The 16387-nt window shown below is 43.6% G+C and overlaps 1 protein-coding gene across 2 annotated transcripts; it reads right to left on the reverse strand.

Annotated features, from left to right (window-relative positions):
- Positions 1-6562: 6562 nt before the first annotated feature.
- Positions 6563-10421, reverse strand: SLITRK2 (SLIT and NTRK like family member 2). 2 transcript variants are annotated; one of them, XM_086756578.1, is made up of 2 exons: positions 10247-10421; positions 6563-9841 (listed from the first exon to the last, which is right to left on the reverse strand). In XM_086756578.1, the coding sequence occupies exons 1-2, from the start codon at positions 10338-10340 to the stop codon at positions 7164-7166; spliced, it is 2772 nt and encodes a 923-aa protein (XP_086612704.1). In that variant the 5' UTR covers positions 10341-10421; the 3' UTR covers positions 6563-7163. The 2 variants fall into 2 exon arrangements, with proteins under 2 accessions (XP_086612704.1, XP_086612705.1); XM_086756579.1 differs by having other exon boundaries at positions 6563-9780; positions 10247-10372.
- Positions 10422-16387: the final 5966 nt, after the last annotated feature.

Consider the following 16387-nt stretch of genomic DNA (forward strand, 5'->3'; position numbering starts at 1 on the left):
TTCCACAGATACTTATTAGTGAGTATGTGTTTTAAGTTGGAATATATCTGAATAGAAGCAACAGTTCAGCAGAGCACAGCAGATGTGATGTGAGCAGTAAAGCTTTGCTCACTTGAGTAGGTCATTGAGTTTCTGAAACTCTTCAAGCCTCAGCTGTCCTGCTACTTGAGGAGCCTGGCTACTTGTGAAAGAAGATAAAGGGAAAACAAAGACTTAGCTGAACGTACTCCATTTGCCCTCCATAGCAATAATGCAGTCAGGAATAATCAAGAATTAAAATTTAGCAGAAATATAATAAATCTGAGATTCCAGGCAAAACCTCACCCTCCCAGAAGCAGGAGATGTGATAGCAGTTAAGATTTTGGCCACACTTTAAGCCAAAAGGTCACATCATGGAGTATTCAAACGTTACTGAAAATCTGATGACTCAGGTATAAACTTGGAGTTTGCCAACTTCAGGTTTATGTGAATGAGCGTTCAGTTTGGAAAACTCAAAAATGCATTTTAAGTGATGGTAAGAGGATATAACTATTTTTCTGTCTCCTCTGCCACTCACACTCCGGTGAGTTCAGTGACTGCCCGAAAGTGGTGAGATTCTCGTCACCTAGGTGGTGAGATTCTGCGGATCCTAGGGGACCCCAGCGGAAGCCACTCGGGTGTAAAGCTAACAAAGGTGTTCCGCATCTACACCTGAACCGTGGAGATTTGACTGTACCCTGAAACCTTTAAAAGCCTCTGTGACAGCTTTGCTTTGGTATTATGTTTTTTGTTCTCTTGTGATGAGAGGAGAATTTATGTAGTCATTACATTTTCACGATTTTCTCAAAATTTTCTATTCATTTTAACTGTCCAGTTAAGATACTGGCATGGATCAAGTCAGTAACAAATCCCTGGGGAGAAGGAAAAAAAGTTTATAGCATGGGAAAAAACTGCCTTAGCTCCTCTCTCTCCCATGAGAGGCTCCCAGAACAAAAATCAAGATGTCTTAAAATAGACTCTGTCATATTATCAGTGATCTCAAGGGGATTTTTTTTCAAGGCTTTTGTATGGAAATAGGTCTTATCTCAAGAGGAGATAACTACAACAGGTCTGTATACATTAGCTGTGCCTATTCCAATGCAGACAGCATTCTTAAAATGGCTATGCACCCTCCTTACTCAGAAGATAATTGGTGCCTACCACTTCTGGCTCTGGGGAGCAATGCACACGCAGGGCGAGAGAAGGAGATATGGGGAATCTGTGTGGCTCAAACTCAAATCTGAACTTGTTCTGTTGCCATAAAGAATCCCAATGTCTTACTGCAGATATGTTCTAATGTTGGTGTAATTTCTGTTATACTGCAAATACGGATTCCCATTATCTCGGTGTCTAAATGGCAGTGCCATCTTCCTCTTTAAGATGAGCAACGATGTTTTGTAACATTGCTGCAAACATTTGCACCAGCGTTGCTCTTCTTTTGTGACTAGCCATATATATTAATCTGAACAGTTTGTTGAAAAGTTAGTTGTTACAAAGGACCTCAGAAGTTAAAAGACTATGGTATTAATTACACAACTGATTAATTAATTGTATTTTAAAAAATAGAGATAAAAAAGATTTAGAAATACTGCAACAAGCTCTACTCCTCCAAACTTCCCCTTTACTTTTTCAAGCACAGTGCATTAGTGGTAGTAATATAGGTGCATGGACAGATTGGGTAACAATCAGAGATGAGAAACAAATTCTGAACACTTCAGTTACCTGAACATCCTTGAAGATAATGGAAATGCAGCTGGCCTCTAATGTCATCCCTCAAAATGTTTAACAGCATGTAACAAAAGCCGCTGCCATACTCAAATGGTGGCCCTCTGCGTGAAAGATCTCAGGAAGAAAACAATTTTTTTAATGTCTTGTTTTTCAAACTTCACTCATACTCTTGAGTCTATTTGGTCTTTAGAACGAGTGCATCTCCGATTGCAGCTCCAACATTTCTTTCATTCAAAATGATCTATTCATCTGTATTCATAAACATGTCAATCTTCTGGTTCAAAAAATACAGCCAACCCTCCAATAACAAAAATACAAAAAGCTTCTCATTAATCCACCTCCCTCATTAGCTAGGATTAAAAACCTTAGTCAAATGATTGGCCTTGTGCCCAGAAAAGCTATGAGATCAATAATCCAAACAGACTTAATGATCCTTTTACAAAAGAATAACTTCTGTACTTCTCCTACAGAACATTTTGAAAAAGTGAAGGGAAAAATACAAGAAATGTCACATCATCTGCATAAGTTAATTCATCTGTTGGTTTGGAGTTGTACAGTTGGGGGAGGGACTTCGGGAAATAGGTTTTTTTTTCTTCTCTCTCTGTTAAATGACATTTACTGTCTGCAAAAACAGTAATATGAAAAATCACAAACTGTATCAGTGATTAGCCTGTAAGAGCCTAAGATGTTTCATTAACATTTCCAGTATCTCATTTCACTCATGAGCAGTTTAAAATTATGGCATTTGTATTCCTATACAAGATCATTATTCTTTAAGACTTTTATTTAGGCAATATAACTTGTTGGTATCCTTATTTTGACATGACTAATTTTAGCTTCTAACTTCAAAAAGTTTTGTTTTTATTTTACAAACTCAAGTGTTGATGGGAAGAAAAAGAAAACCAAACTAAACCCTACTTTATAGTTTTTTATCAGCAGAAGAAGGTGTTATAAAAAAGCCAGTGCCTTTGACTGAAAAAGGCTATAAACTCCACAGGGAACATTTTTCCCATGGACAGAATGGGGTAGAGACTGGCAGATACTCACCAAAACATATATGTTGCACGTGGGTGTGCTAGAAAATTATCAAGCTGGGCTGACTGCAGCTATGTGGGAATTAGCTAACTCATCAGTGCCCATCATCTATCCTCCCTACAGTTGCTGGAAAAAAGCAAGCATATCTGTAGCTCAATTCGTGCCATGTATTTTGGGAGGGAATAAATCACCCTTGAATGGCCTGGGTTTTGCTATTTACTCTAGAGACCCTACACAACCAGTTTGAGTCTTAAGTTTTAGTAGCTAATTTTGGCAAGATTAACCCATGCCGAAGACAGCTTGCTGAAATTACAGCAAAGTGTGAAGCGATGCCAGTAGTTTCAGATAGCTCATCCATTTGCGCTTACTGAGAAATGCTGCTTGCATAGCCAGGGTTGACACTAGGGAAATCCTGCCTGGAAGCTGGAACACTATTTTATCTTACGCTTCTCTCCTCTGCACAACAAGTGGAAGAGGGAACAGCTATGCAGGCCTTCCTCCAGCGTGGCCACCAGGAATACCACTGGGATCAGGTGTTTCATTTCACATTTCACTCAGCAGTGTCGCGGGAGGAGGTAAGGACTGAGCACTCAGTGGAACAGGGACATCATTTCCCTTCAAGGCTAAAATAGGTCCTCCAGAGCTAGTTAGAGGAGTAAAGGAGAGCCCAGAGGGACAGATATAAGGGGAAAGGCTGGAAAATTACTTGATGAGGGCTTGGGAAGCAGATAATGGAGGTGAGGTGGGAACTGAGCAAATGCTGGAAGCTGAAAGGATGAAATCTGATGGAGCAGACAGACTGCAGAAAGGAGGACTACCAACAGGCATTTGGAATGGCTCTGCAGCAGACTTGAGAGCCCAGATAAAAAAGTATGGACCCTTTTGCGAAAAGCAGAATTTGTCTTCTGGGGAGAAAAAGGGAAGGCAATTAACCTGTCATCCTCTGGGTATGTTGCTAGCAAAACCACAGCATCATCCCAGGAGACAGATGTCTGCTTAAGAAGCATACAGCAATGTGGGGACAGTGGTGTAAGGTTAGCATCTCTCTCCATTTTGCCATTGAAGTTATTTAATGAAATCCATTTTCTAAGATCACTGATAAACCTTACTTCATGCTTACACAGAAAGATCTCTTAAAAAAAATATTTGTGCATTGGAAGTGTACTGCCCCTTATTTTCACTGGAGATAACTGCATAGTTTTAACAATGCTTCAGTCTGCACTGCTACTGTATCTCTCTCTGCAAAGGTCACTATGTCCACTTTCACAAAAGAAAACTTAGAAAGAAAGAAAGCTATTTGCATCCCGTTTTCCTGACGAAAAAAAATCCTTTGCTAACCTGAATACATGATTCTCACAGTCCAACTTTTCAAACTCATTATCAAGCCACTACTCAGGCAAGCAGCTCTCCCCTAACAAGCAGCAGCTTCCCGGGCTGCACAGCTAAAGAAACGTAGAGACCTTCTACACAGCAGCTGCCGACACACTTTCCCTGTTAAACAAATCTCTTTAAGTGTAACTGCAAAGAATCTCCTTCTCTCTCACCTAGACACACTATGAAAAGAATTGCTTAACAGATGTCAGCTAAAGGGTATAAAAACAAACCTCAAAGATCTACAGCAATAATGATTTTTAAGTTGGTACCAGTGATGCAAAATAAAATCTAGTCACTAAATACATTCCACTAGGAAAGCTAAGGAAATGTAAAGCAACAGCAACCTCTGTAAAATATGGCTGTCCTACCAAAGCAAACATGTTAACACAGTCTGAGACTGAAACAGTAAAAATAAACAAGATAAAATTACTAAATCAATTCCCTATCTATCTCTGTTGTTTGCAAGCACTAGAAAATTGAAAACATTTCTGTAGGAAAAATTAGCATTTTTCTGAGCAAAAATCCTGTAATTGGTTCTGTTACACTAGAGAATAAATAATAATATCCTAGCCGCTGTAGTGCCAGATACAACATGGTACTTGTTTTGCAGGCAATACTGGAATCATATCTGGAAAGAGTTAATAAGTTTACTTTAAAATAATACTTATACTTTTCTTAGGGTATCAGTAATAAATGTTTTTAATTACCCAGGGAGAGGAGCCATAATAAGACAATCACTACTGGAAGCTTTCAGACAAGTACCTCACTCAAAGACGGACGCTATTCCAGTCAAATGCTCCAAGTTCAACTAATGTGATAGCATTTCGCCTCCTCCTTGAAATGAGACCACTTTGAGACTGATTCTTCAGTAGTTCATTGTAGCACTTCAGTTTCAAACCTGATCTAATGAACAGCCAGAGATGCTATGGATGCTAAACATAAAGAATTGACATGTTAGCATATTAATGTACTCAGATGTCACTTAAATCATTAGAAGACAGTTTACTGAATGACTCAGATATCTGGCAATGTACATGCAAAGCCTCTTTCAGCTCTTAAATATAAAGCAACTTCCTTTTGGCAAAGTCCTGATTAGAACAACATTGATTGTAGTTATTTATAGCTCAAATTCTGTTGCTGAAAATTTCTCAAAGTTGTAGATACCGTATTATTAACTGTAGTAAAGCTCTAAAAATCAGTCAGCAGAGGCCACTTCAATCTCCGCATGATAATAAAGGATTATTATGTGCAGTAACCTATTTATGAAAAGGAAACAGTGTGCTTCTTTCAGACTCCATCAATTGCTTTAATAAGGAACTGAAAAGCCTGGCCTAGTTTATATGCAGATCACCATCCCAGTTGCATAAGGATTTACAATAGACAAAACAAAACTGTTTTTGTGGTAAATAAGGGCTGTTTGTTTAAATTGCACAGTAATGTTTGCATCTAAAAATTATTTAGACGCTAATAAGGCTTAATAAAGTTTGACTGTATACTTGTTAATAAAAATGGTTTCAATATTCTCCAGGAAGGAAATGTAAATTGAAGGTGACAGTGTAAAGCTTGAAGTAAAACAGGCCTAACGTAATGGGAAAGGAGAAGACTTACTGCGTTCGTTCACTGATGGGCTTAAGAAAACCAATGCTGAGAATGAAATTCAGTTAATTTAAAACACTTTATAATATACAAGATAATTAACTTAATAGTAGTTTTCTCTAGTAGATTAGGATTATTGCAATATTACTTTTGATTTAGAGACTGAAAACTTGATATCGTTCAGACTACTGAAACTTAGTGTGATGCACAAACTGATTTCTGCTACCTTCATTTGGAGGACTCCAGAGACCCAGGTTCAAATATTACCTTTGGCAGCGGTTCATTTGCCTGTATGCTAATAAATTTAATGAGGTGTGGGATGACCTCTGCTGGTGTCCTGCTTATAAAAAACATACGTATCTGGCAGGAAAAGGACATGTTAACTTCAGTCCAAAAAAGTTACAAATATAAACTTCACCATAAAATGTATAAAAATACCTAATTTAATGCATAGCATATTATCAGTAATGTTCTCTTAAGTATGAAAATAATCTTAAACCACTGAACATTACCGTGTTAGACCTGCAATGCAATGTATTAAGAAGGACATTAATTGTTCAGTTCACTATGATATTGTGTTAAACGTTTTTTATTAATGAGCTGTTACTCCCAGCTGAGGCATTCGATAACCTCTACTCCATTGCTAAATGCTCTCAGTTGATTTCAGTGAATCACTCTAAACAAACCTAGAGGGAAAAAATACCCCAATAATTTACATTTGAGTCCGTAAGGTCCTAGAACTAGATTCATTTAAAGAAGGGCAGCTTTCCTATAAATCAAACCTTCTGATTTAATGCAGCTGACATATAGGTCTATTTTACATTTTTTTTAATTTCAAAAATACAACACATTAAAATAGGTTCAATTTATCAAAGCTAAGAGCAACAATTAAGTAATAATGTACTTAAAGTGCAAAGGCACTTTAACACAAAAAGTGACGCCCAGTGGCTATACTTGGTATTTGAAACAGCAGTACTGTATATTATTATTTACAAAAGAAAGTCATAGTCCAGGAAAAAAAGATCTTTGGAGATCTTCTACATAATACATTAAGTTTCCACTTTGAAATGAAAAGAAAAAAAACACCAGAAAACCCAAAGACTCCCTTCCTCGTTTCCTTCCAAATCCAAAAGAATGATGCAAGATCTATTACAGAAACATACATTTGCAGTGACAGTTCCTACAGAAGGGTCAAAAGGAGAGAGATATAGAAATAACTTAAAGGGAATGTTGCAGAAGCAACACCGTATCCCTGCTATGCTGTAAGGGTTCAATTTCTCTCTCACTCCCTCTCTAATTTAAAAAGTGGAAATATTGGGAATGCGACAGATGACATCAGCACTGAGTTGGACTCAAATCAAATGTGATGCTGAGCTCATTTAAAAATTTTCCTTTGTCTCCCACCTCCCCCCTCACAGCTGACTGATTGCAGTTTGTTTTTCCAGAACTTCGAGGTAGTCTGGTTCTGTTTGTAGCTTTCCTTGGAGTAAAGGATGCTCAGGTTTAGACTGTTCTGCAAAATATTTCCTGGGAGTTCCATATAAAACAGTTTTATTTATCCTGTCCTGGTTTTGGCGTCTTGATTCACACGAAGGGGCAAACTGCCTTTTGGGTAAGGTGCAAAAGTTATAATGAACTAATCCTCCAGCAGGGAGTTCCTTGACCCTTTCTGCAATATTTTGATACAGAAGCTCTGGTTCCCTTGGCGAGGATTGCTTTTCCAGTAATTCGGCTGCACTGATTGTAAATGCAAGACTGGCAGGGTCTTCCTTTTTGTGGTCAAGATTGCTATAGCTAAACTCGTGGAGATTCCTGTAATAGGCAACGGGATCCCCCTCCTTTTGCATGTATATTGGGTTTTGGCACATCTGTCCAACAGGAGGGGGAATATAGTTATAAACGTGTCCTTCGGTTTTATCATGGGTCTCAGTGTTGTAAGACCCGTACTGGAGCTGAAATGAACTTATATCTAAGTTGTTTGCACTGCTGGGCATGCTTTGCACCCCCTTCCGGCGCTTAAGGACAAAGACAAACAGGCCTGCCCCAAAACAGACTGACAAAATAAACACAACCAGCAAGCCTAAAATTAAGACAGACAGTGGAACTTCTGTGTGTATTTCTGGGTAGGAGCTGGGCGAGACACCAAGGAGATGAGGTGCATCTGTGTTCTGGTTCATGGAGAGGAGAGAAGAATCTGACAAGTTGGGGTTCTCTGGGCAGATGGCTTCTTTGCTCAGGAATTTCAGATGCTGTCCAGAGTGCTTGGTGGGAGACTCGCATATGACTTCGTTGATGACTACAGGGGGATTTGACTGCTGGCTGTTCTGGTTAGTGACTTGTTCTATCCAGTTCCTCAGCCCCAGGACGTCACATGTGCAGTCCCAAGGGTTCTCCTGAAGGTCTATCTGAATTAGAGCCGAGAGCTGGTCCAACACTCCTCTCACAGGCAGGTATGAGAAATGGTTGTTTCTAAGGTTGAGTCTGGTGAGGGAAGTGCCACCAAAGACATTACCAGGCAAGGATCTGAGCAGGTTGTTGTTGAGAAATAACAGATGAAGATTACTCAGAGCATCAAAGGTGCGTGGCAGGATCTCCTTAATGACATTGTACTCTAGGTAGAGATATTGCAGGCTGTGCAGCCCGTCGAACATAGATGGGTACAGAATCTCAAGGTAGTTGCCATTAAGATAAAGTCTACGTAAACTTGTGAGGTTTGTAAAGGCACCTTCTTGTATCACTGCAATTCTGTTATTTCCTAGATGTAACAAATCCAGAGAGCTGTACTCTGTAAGATCGGTTCTATAAATGACTTGCAGATAGTTACTGGTAAGGTAAAGTTTCTTTGGACTGGTTGGCCTAGGGTGGAGATCGGAGATGTTACTTATCTTTTTCTCTTGGCAGTTCACATTTAAGCCATTGTCTGAGCTCTGGGACGTACAGATGCAGCCAGCTGGGCAGGTGATGGGCACGGGAGACTTTGTCTGGTAAACCATGATAGGTCCGAATATTTGTCTGTCTTTTGACACAGTGACACGGGGTGTGGGGCGGTTCCTGGTTTTGGGTGGCCGGCTGGCTTTTGGCGCTCTGGTGGGACTGATGGCAGAGTTGGCTGTGGGTGACAGCCTTGAGATGTGTGGGTCTGAGAGGACAGGGTGTTTTTCCCTCTGGTTTGAATCACTGGAGCTTTTCCTCGGGCAGAGATCTTGCCTGGTGAGCTGGGTCACATCTTTCCCATGAAGCCTGAAGGGGGTTTCGCAGACTATCTCGCCCACAAACACGGTGATGGTGTCTAGCCAGGCCTTGAGTGGCAGCAAGTCGCAAGTGCAGTTCCAAGGGTTCTCCTCCAGCTGGATTTCCATGATGCCTCCAATGTGCTCCAGCACACCAGCAAAAGGCATCATCTTCAGCCGGTTCCCCCGCAAGTCCAGGTGAGTGAGGAGCACGAAGCGGAAGACATTGCTAGGCAGGGACAGCAGGAGGTTATCATTGAGAATCAGCACCTTGAGCTTGTTCAGCTTGCTGAAGGCCCCCGCCTCAATGGCACTGATGTAATTGTAATCGGCCTGCAGGTACTCCAGACTCTCCAAGCCCAGGAACGTGTCCTCCTTCAGCACCTCCAGCTTGTTGTTATTGAGGTGCAGCCTCTTGAGGGTGCGGAGGCCACTGAAGGCTCCTGTGCGGATCTCCTGCATGTCGTTGTTTCCCAAGTGGAGGGTCACGGCATTGGAGTAGTTGACGAACTCATTGGGAAATAGGCGGGTCAGCGCGTTCCCATTGAGAAACAGCTGGTAGATCTTGGACGGTGGTGGCAGGAGGAGGCTGACGGTTGTAAATCCTTTGTTTTCACAATTAATGTTCAGCACGTTCTCCTTCTCCTCACAAGGGCAGCGGCTCTTGCTGCAAATGTCTTTGGCAGGTTTGCGACTCTCTGTCTGCGAGATCCCAGCCACTGTTAACAAACTGAGCAACCAAACACCCTTCAGCATCTTTATGCGCCGTCGATCACCACTTCGGTACCTACAGTCAAACCTTTCGAGACAGGTAAGGAGAGAAAGAAGAAACCCCCAGTGAAACCGGCCAGGAGCAGAGGCTGCAAGGAGGGAGCAAAACAGGTTGCAAGGTTGGAGGTGAGGGGGGCAGCAAGGCAGCGACTTGCAAAACTCCTCTGAAACCCCCCTCCTCCATCCCTCCTGTTCCTCTCGCAAAGCGCCTGCGGAGCTGCTGTGGAGGAAGCCCCGTCGGGGACTTCTCCGAAAACCGGCCCCCCCCCAACCCCTCCAGCGCTGTCCCCCGCCCGCCCCAGCGCCGCCTTCCCCTCGGCGGCCGCCAGCGGAGCGGCTCTGTCCCCGGCCGGGGCGGCCCCGCTGCCGGCTCCCCGGCTCCCGTTCACCGCCAGCGTTTCAAACCGGGGCGGGGGTGGGGGTCAAACCAAACGGTGGCAAGCCCTCCCCACCCCGCAGCACCGCGCTTCCCCCCCGCGCCGCTGGGCTCGTACCTGCTCTGGGGGCGCCCGAGGGGGCAGCAGGGCCAGGGGCCGCTGAGCGCCGCCGCCGCGCCGCGGGAGCCAGGAGCCCGGCGGCGAAAGGCATCGCCCGCCTCCCGCCTCGGGAGGAGCCCAGCGAGGCGCTGCCGTCCCGTCCCGTCCCGTCCGGACCGGTCCCGTCCCAGCCGCGGCTCGGCGGGAAGTTGGGCCGGGCGGGGGGCGAGGAGCGGCGGCAGCGCCGCTGCGGGAGCGCGGACGGCTCTGCGCGGGGCGCGGCGCAGCGCGGGGCTTTTGCCGGCTGCCCCGCGCGGAGCCGCGCTGACGTCACGCCGGGGGCGGGGGGGACACGTTTTTCCCAGCCCCCCCCCCCCTCCTCCCTTCCCCCCTTTTTCCGTCCCCCCACCCCCCGGTGGCTCCGGCAGCCGGCTCCGCTCCCACGGCTGCTCATCGCTCCCACCGCACCTGCACCGCGCGGGGACTCGGAGCCGGGCAGCGGCGTGAGGTAACAAGCGGATTTACCTGGTTCCGGAGAATTTTTGGCCCCGAGTCCCTAAATCCGTGCCCTCTAAATCGAGAGCAAGTCAAGCAGCTGCTTCGGCAGAAGCCAGCCGGCAAGCGCGCACGCACCGCACACGCACAATCTGCCTTCCCGGAGCAAGGGTGCTGCAAAACCCGGATCTGGCATCAGCATCTCTCCCCTGTTCCGGCTACAGCGGCTCCCTTCCCCAAACTGTGGTGCCGAGCTCTGCCCAGCGCGCTGGCGTTTTCCGCACCTTGAGGGAAGTTCACCGCCTTCCACCAAACTGGGCTGGCAGGTAACGGCAGCCGTGTGCCCCCATCCCTACACGCCGTGGAAAGCCCACCCGAGTGCTGAGCAGCTAGGACCACGTCTAACGTGACCGTTCAGATGGGCCAGACCAGTCCCACTGCCAAACTGGGATGTTGTGGGATACGGCCCTTGGCTGCACTTAGAAAGAACAAGGTGCTGGGTGGGTTACTGTGACTCCGCTTAAGCACCGTGTGCTGGGCACAGGTCTGATGACTGCTCCTCATCTCGGTCTGGAAGGTAAAAGTTTGAGTTCACACGGGGCGGGGGGGGGAAACACCTACACTTCACGATGAATTTTTACAGTGCTAATATGGCAGGGTGCATTATTACCAGATTTTTATAGGGAACTAGAGGCACTTCACATAGTTTTTGGAACATAGAGGTTTGCTGCCAAAAGAGTGCTGGACTTGGCAAAAGTGGTGTTGTCATCTTGTGTTGTTCTTTAGCCATTAAGTATCAGAGCCCACATTTTCGGAGCAGCAGGAATGTGTTGTCTCTTCTTACAGTGGCTTGATATTGGAAAAGGTAGCATCCTGCAGCAGCCAGCACAGATGCCTTTGCAGTGCTGCTGGGCAGGAGTAGTGCTGGAGTTTGCGTTCGATACTGGAGCAGCTGCAGCTTCCCTACCCAAAATATGGAGAGGTCACAGAAAAAGCAGGAGCATCTCTCACTGGACCATGCTTTTGGTGTGATGTTGCATGAATTTTAACAAGACTGGGATTCTGAAATGCACTCAGAGCTGCTCCATTTCTAACTCTCTTTATCCAGCTGAATTCAGGAGCAAAAATTGCTAAGATTGGGAGAGATGTATGGAGCAGATCTGGGGTTTTACAACATTAATACAGCAGCAGCCAACTTATTTTTCTGTGAGGTTTTTTTTTGCTTGTTTTCTGCCTTAAACATTGGAATATGGTGTTTGGGGAGCAAAACTGGACTAGTTACAGAACAAAGCAAATCTTATTTTCAGGTCTTTCTAACACAGTCTAGGGGCATGAGCCTAAAAACAGAAAGTAAAAGTAGACCCAGGTTGATTTTTTGTTTTGCTTTTCTGAAGGGAGCATATTCATACACACACCTGCCCACACTGGCGCACACAGAGAGGCACACGCACGTTCCTGTAACCTACCTTCAACGCGTCTCACCTGAGCAGCCCTGCACAGCACAGCCAGCACTCACAGGGCTCGCTCTAACAGGCAGCAGAAGCTGAAGGCAGAAGTAAGTCCAGTGCATTTTTCTCCCGTCTCGCAGCATGCATTTGTTTCATGTCGGTGAGTTTCAGGGACACGTGGCTTTCTGGTGAGCAAGGATCATGTCCTGGAATTGGCTCATGGGGCAACATACACTCTCCCACTTGCCTGTGTTTACTGGTACATACGAAATGTGTTTGTGGTAACTGCTGATGCTGTCTGGGAAGGGAAAGTGTACGCATGGCATGCCTCAGCAGTAATTACCAGATTCATGTGGGATGGAAGGAACAGCATGTTAGGGGATTGGAACAGTAATAAGACACAGAGATGATACTGATTCTATTACACTGCAAATGCATGCATATAATAACCACTGTTGTAGGAGGAGGAACAGGGATTTAAAAAAAAAATAGCTACAGCTTTTTATTTAGGAACAAAGTCATGATTTCTCAGCATGCCTGAAGTGTTTTATAATCCCTTCAATTAAAAACACAGAGTATAAAGAACAGCTTTTTTTCCCCCCACCCGTTTTACTGCCTTTTTATTTTGCATGTTGAACGTGGGAACGCTTTCAGGCTGTGACTATCTGGGAGCCTCCAGGAATGGCAGGCCAGGAGGCAGGTTGATGCAGCAGCCTGTGAGGGTTTGGGAAAACTCAGTGTTACGCCTGATTTGTAAGCATTGTGAAGGTTTCTTTTTTTCCACAAATACTTCACTGCATTCCCTCATCCTCCTTTTTGGAGCAAAGTTATGAAGACTGAGTACAGATTCATAGACTTACAGATTCATAGGTTATAAGACTTAATGGAACCATTGTGGCTTTTGGATCTTGCATAACCCAGGCCATCAGCTAAATTGGAATTAATTCCTGTTTAAACTAGATCATACGTCCTAGGAAGAAGAAAAATAAAAAACTGAAAAACCAATAAAGTGTATGGGCCTATTTTAGCAATTGCCTATGATGAAAATCTGCCATAATGTTTGGTAAATTGTTCCACTAGCTTTCATCTCCCACAGGTAAAAAATTGTGCTTTCTCTATAGCTCTGCATCTGGCTACCTTCAGTTTGAATTTTTTACCCTTGTAATATCCTTGTCTGATGGCTTAAGAGCCCTTAATTATCCCATACCTACTTCCCATGGGGGCCCTCTCAGACTGCTGCAGAGCAAGGATGAACTAAATACTGGCCTGATCCCAGACTCAACCAACTTCAAACAGTCTGTGTTAGTCTGGGCTGGTACATAACACCAGAGCAGCTCTTGGCTCCTGCGTGGCCCTAAAGCCACCACTTCATCTAACTGCTGGCAGGCCAAAAAAAAAAAAAAGACAGACCATGACATGAAACACAAGCACATAAAGTTTGGCACAGATCATTACCCTTCCTGCCTAGTGCACATCATGCTGTTGCCCTTCTGTGAGAGTAAAGATCAAGGAGAAGAGTAAGTCTGGAAATGTGGAGATAATTTTCTTTCTCCAAATTATGTCAGTGGATGGATGCTAAACACTACTTACGCACCTTTACCTATCAGTTACCTATTTCTGTTTCTCTGGATATATGAAGAAGGAACAAACATATCCGCCATGACTCATGGAATAAAGAAAAGAATACAGCAAGAAACTAAGCAAAAATCTCTGCAAATTGGATAGAGGGCAGGATTTAAGTTTTACTGGTCATTAGAGACTATCAAGGTAGCCTGGGTCCTGGTAGTGGGTAAGAAGGGATTTATTCATGTAGTGTAAATAGATGCCAATATTGATTTTTGTGAACAAAACATGATGACTGATGTGGCGAAAAAAATGGGAATTTGTAAATTTAGATATTTATTGACCTCATCTATATCTCATCTCATGTGTTCCTCATCCTGTGATCCATGGCAGCTTTTAGGGTTCTGAGATAAGCATCATTACTGCTCAACAAATACCCTATGTTCTTGCTTTCCAAGGGGATATTTCTCTCTGTGCCCATGTGTGTCTATGCTTGCCTATTTGTAGCTGGAGACATTCTCCCTCTGCGAGTACGTACATTTTTGGAATCTTTCCTGTACTCTAAGTGGGATATTTTTGTGCCTTGCTTAAAAGTAATTATTAAGGAAATAAACAGTTTCCAGATTTAGCAGTGAGCACTATGCTAAATAATTGTTATTTGCAATCCAAGGTTTTATCTCATCCAACAGCACTGGAAAGTGTGCTGTAAAGGGGAGGGCAAAAGAGGAGGCTCCGGCTTTCACTTGGTTTCTCTGGGCAAGGGACAGGAAAGGGATGAGTGAAGGAGGGTGAGTATGAAAGACAGGGAGAAAGGAAGTGGCAAGGTTTGCTCTTCATGGCCTTGACCTCCATCCCCGCTCACCCATGCTGCCCAGCCACAGTGAACTGGTGCGATGTATGCCCAGGAGAGGATGAGGAGAGAGATGTTTGTGACAAAGCCTCTGTGGAAGGAGAGTCTGTGGGCAGAGGGGCACTCCTGAGTGACAGTGTGATGAATGTGTGATGTCTACTGAGCTGCTGTTTGCTGGCAGTCAGCAATGGCCTTTGCTGTTACCTGTAATGAATTTCCTTGGTTTCCAGATGCATTTTTAGCTCCATTTCCCCCAGCCAGTCAAGCATCTGGAGACCTATGGGCTATTTCAGAATATGGTTTACTGACACGTCATGACTACCTACTGTATAAATAAAATAATTTAATGAACTAGGACTTAAAATCAACATGCTTTGTAACTCTTCCCTTGACTGCTGCTTCCTGCAAGAACTCAGATCCTGGCCAAGGATACACACTGTTGAGACCCATTATCTAATTTCAAGATATTTTTTTTGCAAAGAGGCTTCACCATGATTTGTTTCAGTATATCTGGGGTAATCTGTTTTGTAACAGCACAGCATGATTTTAACTAGTGGTGCAAAACACAGCAGTAAAACTATCAGTTTCTGGGTTTTTTTGTATCATTAATGTGGAATCCTAACTTTCTTAAAAATAAGAAATGAATTTTGTAAGCTATAATACCGGTAATATTGGTTTCAGCAGGAAATGTGATATTGAAGCTGTCTGTCAGAAAGCATCCCAGGTAGCAAGTGCACTGGGGATACCGACAAATTCACCACTGTGTAATTAAGACTGCACTTTATTTTAGCTTTAGGCCATTTTTTTTCCTTTTTGCATAGAAAAACAAATTTCCTGTCCTCTTGTATACACACACCTTTTAGCATAGGACCCAGCAGTTGATATTTATGGATGTGTTCATCCTATTCAGCAAAGCAGTATGTCTGAACCAAAGCCCTTTGGTGTCAGTGGAAGGACTTCTACTGACTTCAGAGGGATTTGCATTGAATCTTTGAACAAACGTTTAACTTAAAAGCATGCACTTAGGTCTTATTGAGTGGGTTAAATACTTTTGGAAGTGCTTTGTTTCATCATGTCAATGGGTCTTTTTCTCTGATAGGAACAGTGAGATGAATCTTCCTGATGATAGATGTACTGTGATGACACTACTAAGCATCAAGAACAAAAAATATGTTTTTTTCCATCCTTAAAACAACATTGGATTTATTGTTTCTTTCATTTTGAATGGGTGAATGTCTACAGTACTATTTACCACTACCATTTATAAGTGCAATTTTTCAGATTTCCTCAGAGTCATAATCTATATGTTACATATTGTGAATGTTTTTAACTGGAAATGTCCCATCATGCAAGCACAAGTGCACACAAGGGTTTCAGTCATTCAGAGAGTCTTGTTGAAATGGTCAGGTCTTTCTCCTTTACTGGATGAACATGCCTTAGTAATGGAGCTCATATTTGCATAATGCAGTTGATGTATGGGTATGATGAATGTTCCCTGTTGAAAGTCTGGTGGGTCTATGTGAGAGGTTTCTTCCCTTTATTTATCATTACTAAGAGAAACATAATGAAATCTCTCCATATAATTATTTTTATGGCAGTAAAGTTGAAAGAATCCAAATCCCACTGTGCTAATGATATATCTAGCAATATGTAAGGAGCAGGAGCAATGGGTGAAATTCAGTCCTGGGCAGAGGGCCAGCCCAGAGTGTTTCATCATGAAAGCCCCCAATTAAGACCTCAAAACAGGGCTTAAGTGGGACTCCAGTGCCCTACGCCTTGAGCTGGCTTTCTGCATTGGTGTGA

Source organism: Chlamydotis macqueenii, chromosome 11 (genome assembly GCF_036417535.1).
Source record: "Chlamydotis macqueenii isolate bChlMac1 chromosome 11, bChlMac1.mat, whole genome shotgun sequence".
NCBI classification, from domain to species: Eukaryota; Metazoa; Chordata; class Aves; order Otidiformes; family Otididae; genus Chlamydotis; species Chlamydotis macqueenii.